This window comes from Pteronotus mesoamericanus, unplaced genomic scaffold (genome assembly GCF_021234165.1).
Source record: "Pteronotus mesoamericanus isolate MK-2021 breed Mesoamerican mustached bat unplaced genomic scaffold, CSHL_Meso_final contig_33, whole genome shotgun sequence".
Classification (NCBI taxonomy): Eukaryota; Metazoa; Chordata; class Mammalia; order Chiroptera; family Mormoopidae; genus Pteronotus; species Pteronotus mesoamericanus.
This window is the reverse complement of record NW_026555135.1, coordinates 14,272,162-14,288,206: the sequence shown is the minus strand read 5'-3', so window position 1 is coordinate 14,288,206 and position 16,045 is coordinate 14,272,162. Positions and strand designations below refer to the sequence as shown.

General features: G+C 36.6%; 1 protein-coding gene across 3 annotated transcripts in view; it reads left to right on the top strand.

Annotated features, from left to right (window-relative positions):
* GRM5 (glutamate metabotropic receptor 5) overlaps nucleotides 1-16,045 on the top strand; it is a 451,151-nt gene that overhangs the window by 358,963 nt on the left and 76,143 nt on the right. For all 3 annotated transcript variants that reach the window (XM_054576410.1, XM_054576409.1, XM_054576408.1), the window contains exons 4-5: nucleotides 6,146-6,392; nucleotides 12,586-12,754. In XM_054576410.1, coding sequence (XP_054432385.1) covers nucleotides 6,146-6,392; nucleotides 12,586-12,754 — 416 coding nt within the window. The remainder of the gene's footprint in view (nucleotides 1-6,145; nucleotides 6,393-12,585; nucleotides 12,755-16,045) is intronic.

The following is a 16,045-nucleotide window of genomic DNA, read 5'->3' as shown; positions in this document are numbered from 1 at the left end:
CCACCTGTTATCATTTACTTTTTAGGATCCTCAGAGTCTTTTCACCCAGGGTTTTCAGCTACATTCAGTGGAGGAAACAGAGTAAAGAATGCTTTCTCCTTCTTGACTGGACCAAATTTTTGCCATGTATTTTTATTAGATAGTAAAAGCACGTAGGATTGCTTAATAGTAATGGACCACTTGTAAACTGGCATTGTTATTTAGTTTTATTTAGTGTCATTCTACAAAGGAGCAATCACGGTAGTAAACTGATCTGACAATCTGAGGATCAGATCTGGTATTTGGTGACATTTTTGAAACATCAGCCTTCATTAATGTACTTAATATACATTATTGGTGCTAAATATGTGAAAGGTGCTGTGTTAGGCATGATGGCTACCTTTGTGATTGATGCAGAATCTTTGTAGGGATTATGATTGATCAGTGTAGAGAGGTAAACTGAGGGCAGAATGAGAAAGGTCTTGAAGGTCATAAAAATGTATTTACAGTATAATTTGATTATTGACTGAATGGCTTGATAAGGGACTAAAAAATCAGTTTTGTACTTAAGAAGGACTATTCTACATATCTACATTGGAAACACAGAGACTCAGACAGGGCAAGATCAGAGGTAGTAAGATATGTTGGGAGGCTGTTGCAGTAAGCAAAGCAAGAAATCATAGGACATTCTGGAACTAGTAAAAGTAAATCATGCTATATCCATACAAAGGGACACTATACAGCCAGTAAAATAGTCTAGCATCTCTGTTAAAGAAGTGTTTAGAAAGTAAAAAAAAGTCTACTAATTGAGATGGGTTCAATTATTTCTCTGAGAAAAATAGCACAACGCTTTATATTATACAGCCCCTCAAAGAGCACACTAGACAAATAACACACATTTGGCCTAGCAAATACCTCTGCATGGCAACATACTTATATTTTTTTTAATCTTTATATCTTGAATGTAGAGAAACAAACCAGATCATTATTAATAGAACCAAGTAACATAAACCAATTTATTTTATCAAATGTTTTATATGTATAAACTTATTTAACCCTTGTATGAAACTATTTTAGTTAAAACCAAAATATTTAAAAATCAAAAATAGTTGGATACTATTATTAAACCCATTTTCTTCAGGCACAGAATGGTTAATGATATTGGCCAAAGTCACACAGCGAACAAGTAGCTCAACTCTGATTCTAACCTGCTGCGGGTTCCAGAATCTGTCTTCCTGTCCTCTGTGCTCTGCTGTTGTTAGAAGCTGCTGTGTACTCTCTAACATAAAGTAAGATAACATCTTGCAGATTCACCCCCTTCAGAAGAATGTGGAGTTAGGATGGGAGTGGAGCTAGATGGAGATCTAAGCCTAAAGAAATAAGAGGCAGAAGAGTCCCTAATTAACCAACAGCTCCCCCACATCTGTAAATATTGAGTTAATCATATTAATTGCCTTTAAATGTGGTTAGCACTCCCCCCAAAAAGCTAAGCTTGCCAGCTGTTTACAGTCAGTCATCTTGATTTCCTTGGTTTCTTCATCTATTCATTGAGTTCTTGAGTTTTATGAAATTAAAGCATTTTGTAAAGTATCTATTTTGTTAGCACCCATTTCAACCGAGCTCTGCCAGCCCCCTGAAGGTGAGAGCTCCACCATGAATTGCTTCATCTAATAAAGGAAAATGTCTGGAAAGTGGGCAGAAGTCAAACTTGAATGTATTTGAATTGAACCCCTGCTGCATCCTGAATGCTAAAACAGTTTAAAATATCTTTCTTTAAAAATACATGTGTCAAAATGACTTGAGAAATTGCAAAGGCTTAAGTTCCATTAGTTTCTTCTAGCAAGTTCTTTTTTTTTTTAATTTGCAATCATTTGGAATCTTTGGGTGACAAGGGGAAATAGTTGGTCATGAGGAACTTTTACAAGATCCCACTACTGCCCAAACAGGCCAGTTGTTCCCAGTGGCTCAATAATAACAAATGAGTCAACACACTATGCACAAACATTTTCTTTGGTCTTCAAGCTCTTGCTATTGCTCAGCTCCTCCTGTATACTCCTGGGCCACACTCTTAGGGAGCACCACCAGTGGGTGCTATTTGAGGGGACAGAAACAAAGTACATTTCCAGAAATTCCCAATTTAGTTACAAGTTGTTTTGCCCTAACTTTATCTCTTAATATTTTAAAATATTAAGATGCAGCATGTTGTGCAGGGAGTATGTATTTCCAGTGAAAAGCAATACTGTATAGAAAAGAAAAAGAGGACACTAACCTTAGCACTAGGAATTCTTGTCTACCTCTGATTTTTACTACCTATAAGACATTGGAAAATCTACTTAACCTGTCTCCACCTCAGTTTCTTTATCTCTATATCTTGGATACAGTATTGATGCACATCACTGGTATACACAAAAATCATTAAAACTGCCAAATTTCCATTCTTGCATTCAATGCAATTCAACAAATAGTACAGTAACCATGCCCTAAGCACTATGATTTGATTTACAAATGAATAAGGCTCAAATTTTGCCTTTGTGCCAATTGCTGCCTATTGCAGAAAAGGCATTAAAAAAAATAAGAAAGAGAACCTGAAAGATGACTGCCTGGGAGCTCTATTGAGCTTTGCATCAGATGAGACCTTTGACTTGCTTTTAGTCTCCAAAGTCTTAACCACAAAACATAACGACTAAAGGTTATTATAGTTTATATTGCAAAGTAGTTACTGTTTATGAAGGAGCTACCTTGTGCCAGGCTTTGTGTGAGGTACTTATGACTTTCCTAAACATTTAATTCTCATATCACCCTTGCCAGATAAAGGCTGCCATTTAACAAATGATTAAATTTAATCTTAGAGAATTTAAGTAACTTGTCAAAGTCACAGAGCTAGGAAGACATAAAGTAGGAATTTAAACCCAGATCTCTCAATTCTGCTCACAAGACAAATAAAATAAAAGGATGAGAATCAAACTGCCACCTGTTTAATAGACACAAAAACACCTATTGCTGTATTTTGATAATGTGTTTGGAGGCTGAGTTGCAGTATAAGGATTAGACTCAAGATCAAGCACCTAAGATGGCCTCAAAGATGACCTATTTTCATTCAATTTTCTGAAAATAGAATCAATCAGGTGAGTAACTCTTCTTCTATTTAGGGAGTTAAACAGAGGAAGGTAGGGAATGGACTGACTTGGGGACTGGATGTTTTGAATTCTCCTTCCCCTAAGTATGCCTGTATTGCTATAGTATGGTATACAGGATGCCTGAGAATGGTATAGAGAAAGTAATAGAGAGTTTGGAAGAGTGAACTAAATTTTAGTATCTGCAGTCATGGTGGTCTTTGTGAAGGAAGTGCTCTTGGAGTCTTTAAAATACATTGGATTAGTGATAGCAGAGTTAAGGAGGAAAAGAAAATAGAAGGGATAGTCTGGTTAGAAGGGGCAGTTTTTTAATGCATTCAACAAATATTTATTGAGGACCCACTATGTGCCAGGCATTGTCCTAAGCACTGAGTAATGAACAGAATGGGGCAGGGGGAAACCCCTGTCCTCACAGAGTTTACATTCCAGTGGGTGGATAAGACAGCCAACAAACAAGGCAGATATATAAAATATATAGTATTTAGGTAGTGGTAAGGAGAAAAAGAATATTGGAAAAGGAGTTAGGGAGAGTGTGGAAAGAGTGAGGTGGAAATGCAACTTAGGCAGAATGTCCATAGAGAGGACAATACTTGAGTAAAGACCTGGCATAAGGAGGGGATAGGCTCTGTAGATCTCTGAAGCAGTGCATTCCAGGTTGAAGGAACAAGGATTACAAGGGCCTGGAGGAAGAAACACACTTGGCATGTTTGAGGATCATGGAGGAGGTCAGTGTGGCTGGAGAGGAATAATTTAATAACTTAAGTGCAGAGTAGCAGAAATGGAGTCACAGGGTAAGGGGGGCGCACCATGAGCCAAACTCCTGAATGTCTTCATGGTCATGGCAAGGACTTGACTTTTACTTTTGGTAAAAAAAGGAGCCACTGGTAAGTTTGATCAGAGGACCATCATGATATGACATATTTTAATGGAATTTATCTGGCTATTTTGTTGAAAATTGGCTTGAGTAGAAGGATGGACAAAGGTAGAAGAGAGACTGGTTGTAAGACTATTGCTGTAATCCAGGCAGGAAATGATCTATCTTGAACCTGGAAGAAGTTGATTAGTATGAAATACTTTAATTCTGGATATATTTTGAAAATAGATCAAATAAGAGTTGAGAACTTAGGAAGAAAAGAGAGAGGAGTCAAAAGTGCCACCAAAGTATTTGACTTAGCACCTAGAGGAATGGAGTTTCCATTGTGAGGAGAAATGTAGAAGTATGAATAGACTCAGTGTAGAGAACGAAATTATAAGCTTTGGTTGGTAGCCTGGGGCCAATGCCTAGTCTTGAGAAGTAAGCAGGATTCCTCATCTTATCCTTACGTCAGGATGAACCATGCTGGTTTTCCTAGCAGTCCTCTCTGCCTAGGGAAAGAGAGTGTCAGCATTTGGGCCAGCAATCAAGAATGGGATAATATATCTCTAGAGTTTAAAAACTTATCAAGAACCATGCTATCTTTGCAGAGCTCCTTTTTATACCACTTAAAGAAACCTTTTCACCAAATAACAAACTCTGTCATTACCTGGGCTGTGGCTTCCACTTTATTATGCTCTTCCTATTTGCCTCATTCCTTTGCAATCTTCAGTCACTGGGCCTGGTAGAAGATTCTGCCTCCTAAACACTCCTGACCATAACCAGGGCCTCTACCTAGCCAAGGCCATTTTTAGCTACTACTATGTTTGTTGCGTTGTCTCTTGACATGTCTTCCTGACTCCACCCCTACAGCCCTTTAAATCTTTTTCCATACTATAGCCAGATCGGTCTTTCTAAAAGAGAAATCTGACCAGGTTCCTTCCAATTTAAACACTATAAAGGATTCCCATGCTCTTGTAGGAAAGTACAGCAAGCTAACAGTAGTTTAATCAGTCCTATATTCCTCTACTACTTCAGTTCTCCCCATTCTCCTAGTGTCCATCTCATGATCTGGCCATTAAAATCTTCTTAAAATTTCCCAAATATCCAATGTCCTATCTAATCTGTGTACCTTCAAACATGCTTGGAACACTCTGCCTCCTACTCTTCACCCAGCTGACACTCAGCCATAATGCTCAGATTCAGTGAGCTTCTGGGTCTGGTGTCCTTCCTGATTCAGGCCTGCCTCAGCGCTTGTCAAACCAGATGCTCATCTGCCCTCTAGACTCTTAAGTAAACAAGAGCAAAAATCATGCCTGTCTTGTTCAACATTATGTCCCCTACTCCCAGCAAGTTCTGAGCGGTCAGAAGGAACAGGCACTCACTCCAATTTTGTTGAATCAGTGACCATAGCCAGTGTTAATTTTTTAATGTCAGTTTCCCTCTCTGTGCTTCCATAGATTTTCACTCCACATATATAACAGATTTATCACCTTATGCCTTTCACTATAGTTTGATAACTTATCTCTATTATCAAATAACTTTCTTCTTAAGTGCAGAATACATGTTCATTCATCTTTGTAGTTTCCCTATTTGATCTGCCACACAGCTTTATGTATACTCAGACTCCAATAAGTGTTTGTGGAATTAATTAATTAATTAATTGCATTTAAATATTATATTTCAAAATTCCCAAATAGTCCAGTTTATGGAGGGCACGTGTTCTGAGGTTCAGAGTGGCAGGTGATAAATCTAAATAGGTAAGTGGAGGCAAGATAGTGGGGGATCAATTTTGCTCCACTGGTGACTTGGAGATTTGTTGAGGATTTCTAAATCATGGAAGTATGTTATCACAGCTGAGTTCATGGGAGATTAACCTGTCCTTAAGATAACTCTGTGGTAGAGAAATGCAGTGCTATCCTATATCCATTCCCAGAATCTGTTAATGGGGTAAGTGAATCTTGCTGCTATTGGGGATTCAGGTCCTTTGGGGTTTGAAGGACAAAAACCTAGAAATAGAAGACAAACGTTATGCATAGTAGTTGGCACCTGGGGCTTAGTATTGCCTCTGATTCCAACTATAATATAGTTCTAATGCACTTTCTAATTATTTAGAACCATAGATGCAGTTATAGTGGAATTAAATCTCAGAGTTAATTCCTAATTTGTTTCTCAACAGGTTCTCTGACTCTGAGAACACATCACGTTCAAGATTCCAAAATGGGATTTGTGATCAATGCAATCTATTCTATGGCCTATGGACTCCACAACATGCAGATGTCCCTCTGCCCAGGCTACGCAGGCCTCTGCGATGCAATGAAGCCTATCGATGGACGGAAGCTTTTGGACTCCCTGATGAAAACAAATTTTACTGGAGTTTCCGGAGATACAATCCTATTCGATGAGAATGGAGACTCTCCAGGAAGGTATTGTTACAATTCTCCTCTAGACAATAGAGCCTGAACAAAAGCCATTTCTTGATCCTGAGGTGCCTGTTTCTCTCCTTTGTGGTTATCCAGGCATTCTGGCCATGTTTGACTACCTCTGACATCACAAAGTGAGTAGAGCCCTAGTTCCTGTGGCCAGGGAAACGTATGGATGCTGATGTGCAAAACATGGTCTTGGAATCATCCCCACATTTCAAAGATCTAAACATAGAGACAGGAGCCTCACATTATCACAGATAATCCAAAGTAAATTCTGTTTGCCATGTTATTCCCTGTACTCTGATCTCTCCCTGGATCACAGAACTGTTCTGAAATAGAAAAAATTCAATTTCTGGTAATCCAGAAATAGGCATGAGGTGCTGTTATATTGTTTTCTGTACCTACAGTGAGTTATAAGTCATATTTTATTTTACTTTATTATCCTCCAACAAGAGCACTTTCTCCCTTCTAGAGAACTAAATTGGCTTTTTTCTCTAAAATTTCAGCTTTCATTACTTATAGAGAGGAGCCTGAAAATATGAACTTACTCATAATTATTGGTCAGCCTCCATGGGAAGTTATTAAGTACCTCAATCTTATCAGCATTCACATCTATTTCATACTCCAAATACTTAAGTGACTCTATACATGGAACTTTTAATCCATGAGAGATAATTTCATTGAAATGGTATTCTGAGTGGTAGCAGGACTGGGTTTTCACTCTGCCTTGCTTCAAAACAGATAGGGCCCTTTGGTCTCCTGCTATAAAATCCCAAGTACTCTTCCAATAACAGATTATGCTGACAGCTATGTTTGCACAGGGTGACCTTACACAACATTTGCAGTTGACCGTGGCAAAGCACATTTCATGGGTCCCTCCATGACTCACAGCCTAGGTGCCTACACATTGTGCCAGCCACCTTGGTTTAGCTCAGGTAAGCTGAAGCTTATCTCTGCTGCAGCTCTTACCTTGTCAGAAGGTGGACTTCTAAGTGACAGCTAGTATCAAGTCATGCAGCTAAAAGCAAAGCTGGATGTTTTCTCTTTTCTAGAGATGTGAAGATTTTTGCTCCAGGCAGGCCATTAGCTATGATTTACTGACTTTTCATATGAGGTTATCTAATTTTTAGCTATTCAGTATATCCATTGCAGGAAGGTGAGGCATGCAGGGTGGGGAGGAGAAATGCAAACATTTTCCCAAGAGTTGGCATTTTATGTAACTCTTCTTATGGCAGGTGGACCCATGAGCTCAGTCTTTGTGCTAAGATCAAGGCCTATGTTCTGGTAACTATGCAGGGATTTATCATTCCTGTATGCATCCCTATAGTACTGACATCAGCTTGGGACTTGTTCACAGACTGATAATTACAGCTTCACCAATTCAAAGAGTTTTCATCTCATGTACGCACACCAGTTCCACAAACCAGATAGTGAAGAAATGGCTCGGCTCTATTCCAATGGGAAACCTTAATGAGTTGGAGGGACTGTCACTGTCTCATTTACAATCCTCCAAATATGCCGTAATGGGGTACATTTCCAACATTGGTTCCTAGCCTTCTTTTGTAACATGAATTTCTTTAAAATTCAGATAAAATTTATAGCTATTCTCTCAATGACAACATACATAAAATTTTACAAACAATTTCTGGGAATTTACAGTTGTTTAGAGATTTCCCATGTATTACTAAGGTTGGGTATTATATAAACCCATTAATAAATTATCAGAATTGGCTTCTGAGGACACGAGCAAGACTTGGGAAAAGGTGGTTTGCAACTTTTTGTTTTTTGCAACAAATCTAGTTATATTTACAAAATAAATAGAACTAACATTTATTAAGTGTGTGTTCTGAGTCAAACACTAAGTTGCCCACATTTTAATTCTGAGATAAGTAATATTATTATTCTCTTTTCCAGCTAGAGTCTTATAAAGGGAGGCTTCAACGTTTAAATAACTTATCCAAAGACATATCTAGTAAATGATAGTCAAGATTCTGACTCAGTCTGCTGGGCTTCAACTCCTAACCATATACAACATCCTGCCAATTAATCAACCAGGATCACAATAAAAAAGCCATTATTTTGTATGCATTATGTCGTTATTACTGTGGATTAAAATCTACAGCTTTGCTGGATCCAAGACATTCCAAACTAGGCAATATACCAGAGGAGCCTAGAGTGATAAAGTGTTTCCCCAAAATGCCAGAGTCACAGAGAAGCTGCTGCTTTCCTCGGGCACACACACTTATGGATCACTGGAGAGTAAACTAGAATCATTGTTTCTATACCTCACATCTAATTAGACTACTATCAGTTCACAATTCTTTAATGAAACCCTTGGTGCCAGGTGTGTTAGAGAATTCAAAGTTTTTGAATTTACAAAATGTTATACAGTCCTCTAATGCCTCCAACATACTGTGGAGCAGTACTTCTTAATCAACACATTAATATTTTTGCAGCAAAACATGAATACTAACATGAAGTGTGATGAATAGACTATAAAGAGACTCATGACAATATAGGTCAAATTTTTTCACTTGATAAATTCAGATCGGGTCACGTTATACTGCCCAGTAAGTTATTAAAGAAAAAAACTAGTTTTCAGAGTTCTGTGGATTTAAGAATTATAACTTAGAAATATGGACTTTACTATTTACTGTCAACCATATAGATCAGGGGTCAGCAAGCTATGGTCTGCAAATGAAATTGAGCCTGCTGTCTTTGTAAATAAGGTTTTATTAGAGTATATTTGCACTCATTTGTTTAGATACCGTTCATGGTTGCTTTCACATGACATGAGCAGTATTGAGACATTTCAACAGAGATAATTTCACATAGCCCAAAATATTTACTGTCTGCCCCTTACAGCAAAAGTTTTCTGACCTCTGGCATAGAGTTCATTGAAAACTAAGGTTTCAGAAGCCTTGTCATGGCCTGGGACTGATCATAATTTAACAGAGGAAACATGGAGAGTCTATGTCAGACCAATGCCTCTTTAAGGCAAAAACTTTTACATTATATTGAGGAACTTACAAATGAATGTAAAATATATGAATGTAAAATATCTGACAACATGAAAGAAGGGAGTATAGAATTATACAAGGGCAACGTTTTTATATTTTACATTAAGGAGCAAAATAAGATATGTTAAGAATGCATATTGTAATCCCTTAAATACCCAGTAAAATTTTAATACAAGATAAAGAGATTAGCCAAAGAACATATTTGCACAACCCATAAACACAGACAACAGTGTGGTGATGGCCAGAGGGAAGGGGGGAGGCAAAGGGGGAGAGGAAATGTGAGCATTGGTAATAGTGTAAATAACATAAATAAAGTTTAAAAAAAGCCAATAGAGGAGTACCAAAACCAAAATTATTCCAAAAGAATCCAGGAAATGAAAAACAGATGGACAAAACAAATGTGACAAATAGTAGACAAGGGTAGAACACTAGAAATTTGCAGATACTGAGCTGGTTTGCACACTTATTCTTTTTACATGGCTCTGTCCATAAAAGGACCATAGAGATGATCTGTTTCAACTTCCTAACTTTCTGGGGAGAATACTGAATTTCAGAGAAAGGAAGAGAATACTGAATTTCAGAGAAAGGATTAAAGTTACATAGTCAATTAGTAATAGAAAAATGACTATACAGAATTTAGGCATAATTATCAAATAAGAAGAATTTACCTAAGACTTTTTTCATTGTCTTTACATTACATTTGAAATGTATGTGTGTGTGTGGCGGGGGGAGGTTTGAAAAAGGTTTCATCATTAGTTACCATTAAAGTTTTTGGTCAAACCAACTCTGTGGTCTCTCTTTAATCTTTGATCATACAATCCCCAAAGTGTAGGTCATTACGATTTCTTTGTTGCTGGGATCAATGCTTGGAGTGTCCATTATATTGACCAATAGAAAATTTCTCACATATTTAAGAATTAAACATTTTGTTTTAAAAATCACTTCAGCATCATAATTATAGACTGATAATTGTAGGGCCTTAGGGGCCATATAAATCCAATAATCTGCACAGTGCCCTCCACCAAATGATGCTTCAGTTCCTCCAACAATAGCCTTTCTTCAGCCCCATGGCTAAGGAAAACCTTACTATTTCTGACGAAGCCTGCTCTAATTGTCATAAAGTTGTTATTTTAACTGAGCCCTGCCTTCCTTTAGTTTCTACTTATTTACATTTTTCCTTTTAGTTAAAATACATTTTAGATCTTTTGGAAGAATATATAAAATTAATTTAAAATTTTTTTCAGGATATTCCTACCTGAAATTTTTGCCAGTTAAAGTGGCAGCTGAAGGAGGCGTGGAGTTTTCTTGCTTATTTTTTGAAAACTAGGTCCCTTCAGTTTTTACCATTTTTCCTATATAAAACGAAAAAGGCATGGCTATAGCTAGCTATAGGAGCCTAAAAATGTGGAGTAGTTCAGATTTCTGCAATATGTAAACAATGGAAAGCTGATTCCTTAGCTCTGTTGAGTAGATCTGGAGCGTGGTGGGGCCTACAGGCTGAGGTTAGGCCTGGCTCTGCCACTAGCATGCTGTGCAACCTGGTCGTACTCAGTAACTTCACTGAACTTCAGTTCCGTTATCCGTAAAATTAATGCTTTGAACTAGATCTTTTCAGAGTTAATAATTGGTAGAATGGGATTGATGGCTCATTTGGGGTGAACAATGAAACCGTCAAAAATGTTCAAATCAGTAGCAGCACAGAAAGAAGCCTCGTGACACCAGCATTTTTTTCTTCCTCCAAATCTAGAACGTGCAAAAGCTACATGCTCACAGAGGCACCTTCTGAAGACCTCGAAGTCCAATGTGTTTGAGGTAGCCAGTGATATAATCCATGAGTTCTTTTTATCTGTGTTCTCTGTTCTACTCACCTCATTGTATACTAATAGTGGCCATGAGATAACTGGCAGTGAAAAGATGTAGGACTCAGTTTTGTATCCTATAGATTGTACTTTTGGTTTAGAAATGGAATCTAGACAGTTACTCAGAATTGCTACTGCCTGCAAATAAAACACTGTGGAATAATCCTTATGCCACAGAATGGCCAACAAAAACTTAAGAATGAGTTAACATTTGGAGAAAAAATACTACAGTAAAAAATGTGATTGGGAATAAAAATAGAATGGTATTATTTTACAATGTACATCTAAACAGATGGGTGTCAGGATTGTTCCTAGCATTTGTGTACCGAGCATTGGACTGAACATGTTAATCTGACAACTTGAACCCAGAATCCAAAAGCTAGGAAGTTTTCCATCCATGTCATTTTCCACATAAGTAAATATGATGAGCATGGGAGGGTGCAGGAGGTATTTATAAGAGCCCATCTTCCAATCCTGTGAACACTGAGAGGGAAAATCATAGGGTACTATATGAAAACATTGTAGAACTAAGACATAGCTATAGGTATGTCTATAAGAACTAACACAGTGATGGTACTTATCCAAGTCCTCAGATTGAAAAACTATTTCAGAAGTGATGTTCTTACATATAAGAAAAATCATCTAGACACACACATGAATTTTCCCTTTTTATATCTCTATCCCATACTCAAAATAAGAGTAACAGCTAATAAAAGCTAAGAACTCACAAGGTACTAGTATATCCCAGGATTTTTGCATTGCATGAGGTGCTTTAGAAACTATTTTCAGGCTTACTTTAAATATCACTCCTGTAGATACCTTTATGGAATGAATTTAGCCATTGATAAAAGATAAATAAAAAAGGTAAAATCAGGCCCTATCCAAATTATCCTCAAATTCCCTACACCTGAAGACAAGATTAAATATTTACCACATCTCCCCCTTGGTTAGAAAAGGAAAATTTTATTTTACTTGAGTGAAGATGAAAACCTTTCCATCTTTTTAGAAGCCTAACGGTAGTACTTGTTTAAACTTCTTGAAGTGATTTCAAAACTTGTCTTTCATCTTGCTAAAGTTAAGTCACCTCACATGGGATCATTTTCTACTTCAGGTGTAAGCTTGAATATTTTTTAAAAATGGTCTCTGAAGAAAAAGTGAAACAGACAGGTTTTTTGTTATTCTTAGTGTAGTCACGGAAAATTCCAATGTCACTGATATGACAGTAAATACATGGTTTGGGAATGAAATCTATTGTTTTTTCATGGCTGAAATTTTCTATGTTAGCTGAATAATTATTATATTCTTATTCCTAAGGTATGAAATAATGAATTTCAAGGAAATGGGAAAAGATTATTTTGATTATATCAATGTTGGAAGCTGGGACAATGGTGAATTAAAGATGGATGATGATGAAGTATGGTCCAAGAAAAGCACCATCATCAGATCTGTGTGCAGCGAACCATGTGAGAAAGGCCAGATAAAGGTAAAATGGGGTCCAAGTTTCTTTATTTTTTTCTTGTAAATTCAAAAGTGTTCACTATATTTGACTATTGTTTAAAATTTTAGATATGTTTTATCTTTTATACTGGAAGCTTCCAATGTCAAAAATTGTACTTTTTACTTTTTTCTCATTAATCCTTTATGATACCTAGCATGACCCACAATAATCTTAGTACTTGGATTCATTGAACCAATTGATAAGTAATGTTTGCCTATACCCTTTCTACACATGTAAGCCTTTAAAGACATACTTCCTGGGAATAAGTAGTTCTCAATTGAAAATCATATTAATTTGCAATATGATTTTTGACATATTGATTATGATTATGGCATATGATTAATTTGACAAGTATTTATCAAATGCCTACTAATATAATAGTTTATATCAATGGGGAAAAATAAGTAAGACACATTTACTGCCAGAAGACTTATGGTCTAGTTGAGGAAAAAGGTATTATGGGCACAGATAAGTAATATTGCGTAAAATGTGATGATTTCATTAAGAAAAAAGAGGAGGGAGCTATATGTAAGTTCATATAAAGGAAAGGGAGAAATTTCTTCTGAATAAAATATCAGACATTGCACCATGAACAATGGCTATGATTTCAGAGAGAGATTAGTGGAAATGCAATAATTACTTACTGTTCCAGTAAAGGAACATTAATAAGAAAGGTGCAGAAGTGGTCAATTATTCTGAAATAATAATGAATAATCTAGGGTGTATCATTTAAAATATTTATTATAAAAGAGAAAGTCAAAATAATAGGTTGAATCCATATTTATGGAGAGCTTTGAATGTCATACTAAATAGGTTGAACTTAATTTTATTAGCCAGGGCTTTGAGAATAATTTTGGCCAAGATTTTGACATACGCTGAGCTATAGTAGGTGAAGAATTCATGAGTAGAGGTATGAAACATAAATAAAAGAAGAAACAAGTGAAAAGAACACTGTGGTGACAAGGGGGGCCCTGAACTGTGGAAGAAACAGTGAGACTAGAAAGGAAACAAGAATGTTTAATATGAACATTATCGCCCTGGCTGGTGTGGCTCAGTGGATTGAGTGCTGGCCTGCAGACCAAAGAGTCGCCGGTTCGATTCCCAGTCAGGGCACATGCCTGGGTTGCAGGCCAGGTCCCTGGTTGGGGGCGTGCAAGAGGCAACCAATCGATGTGTTACATCGATAGATGTTTCTCTCCCTCTCTTTCTCCCTCCCTTCCCTTCTCTCCAAAAATAAGTAGATTAAATCTTAAAAAAAAAAAAAGAAAAATATTTTAAAAAAAACAAAACATTATCAAGGTATATGCAACCAACCCTGGTTACCAATCAGATGTAGGGCTGGAGAAGAGAAAGAAGTCTGAGATAATCACCTGTGATTCCTAGTCTTAATAACCAGATAATACCATTGTCAGGAACAGAAAAATGGAAATGATTTTACAGAAAAGGCAATGGGTTAGTCTGGGATGTTGGTATTGAGATATCTAGCCAGTGATGGAAAACATGGTCTATATCAAAGGGAAATAAGACTGAAGACACCGATTTGGGAATTACTTGAACAGAGCTAAAATTAAACCTATTTGAGAAGATTAGATCACTGCACCTGAAAGTACAAAGATAAATAAATGTACACCAAAAACAGAGACCTTGAAGGAGATCAGCCAAAAAGAAGAAAAAGTAGAGGGTGAAGAGCCACAGGGTCAGAGACATATAGAGAATCAGAGGGCACGGTATCATGTAAGATAGTAGCAATGAAAAAGAGAGGTCAAGGAGAAAGACTGAAGGAAAGACATAAAAATTGGAGTTAGCCCTTCACTTGGGGCCTTCTGGAAACAGAAGCCTACCAGATTAAACAGAATAAAACGGCAACTGATCAATGAGAAATATATGGTGAAATGCAGGCAAAGGGGTGGTCTGGGAGTTTGAGGACAATAAAAGCTACTTTTATACTAAATAAGGTCTGGCTACACTTACAGGAAACCATCTAGTGAAAGAAGAGATGGAGATATAATATTAAAAGGAGCTTCTCTAATGGGATACAATGCCCTAGACGAAAAAACAATATCAAAATTCATCAGATAGTTATTAAAGTACTACTGGACATTTCAGGCATTTTACATACCTGGAACAATTAACCTTGCTCTTTTCAATCAACCTTACCTTCACTCTGTTTAGAACACATTTGAGGGCTCATTTATTGAATATTTCAGTATCAATTGTAAAGTCTTCAAAGGGTTGTTATGAAGATTTAGTAAGCATAAGACCAGAAGAAAGAATGACAAGGTAAATGAAGATAAGCATAAATTTATTAATACCTGATAAATAGCCCAGTGGCTTATGCAGTATCTGAAAATTTCCTCATGTTTTGTTAAGATATACAAGTGTTGGTCAGCTATGGTCTACAGGCCAAATCTGACCTGCCAGTTTTTATAATGTTTTATTGAAATACAGCCACGCTTGTTTATGTATTGTATATGACTGCTGTAGTAAATAGTGTTGAATAGTTGAATTTCAGTAAAGGCTGTATGGCCTATAAAGACTGAAATATTTACAGTCTGATACTTTGCAAAAGGTTTGCTGACCTTTGATATATAGTGACAGTCTGCATTTTGGCTAATCATCTTACAGCTAAGCACTTCATGTGAAATTCTTTATGAACTAATTCAGAATATCAATTGTTCACAATTTTCAGTTCCTCCTGCAGAAATATTATCCTGTGTAAATGACCACATAGACATTGTTTTGGCCCTTCACAGCAATAGTTTGAACATGTAACTTCAAAATGCTGAATGGCTGATTTGAGAGATTTCTTTATAATATGCATTGTTTTGTATTTTATATAGAGGACTTGAGAGTGTCCAAATATGTGCATATCTGCAGGGAGTCCTGGGAGCAATTACCTGCAGAAGGGACAACTTAAGTTTTTGTTGGCATCAAACATTATATGTGAATTTTGAATTGTGCCAGGATTAGGGGAAGAGGGTTGGTGCCCCAACCCCCACGTTATTCAAGGGTCAGATGTATATACTTTTCTACCTCATCCTACTAGAAATAACTTACACAATAGAAGAATTTTATCCCCTATTATAATAGTTTAAACACTGTTAATTGGTAATAATATTTAGTCATTTTAATCCAAAATTCTATTTCCCTAACCAGATCTCATTTTCACTCTATTAAATATAAAATTTACAACATTTTCTTAATATGGTTTAAGGCTTCCACTTAACAACTTCATTAATAATAGTAACACCTTATGGCATTGTTTAGATTTACTAA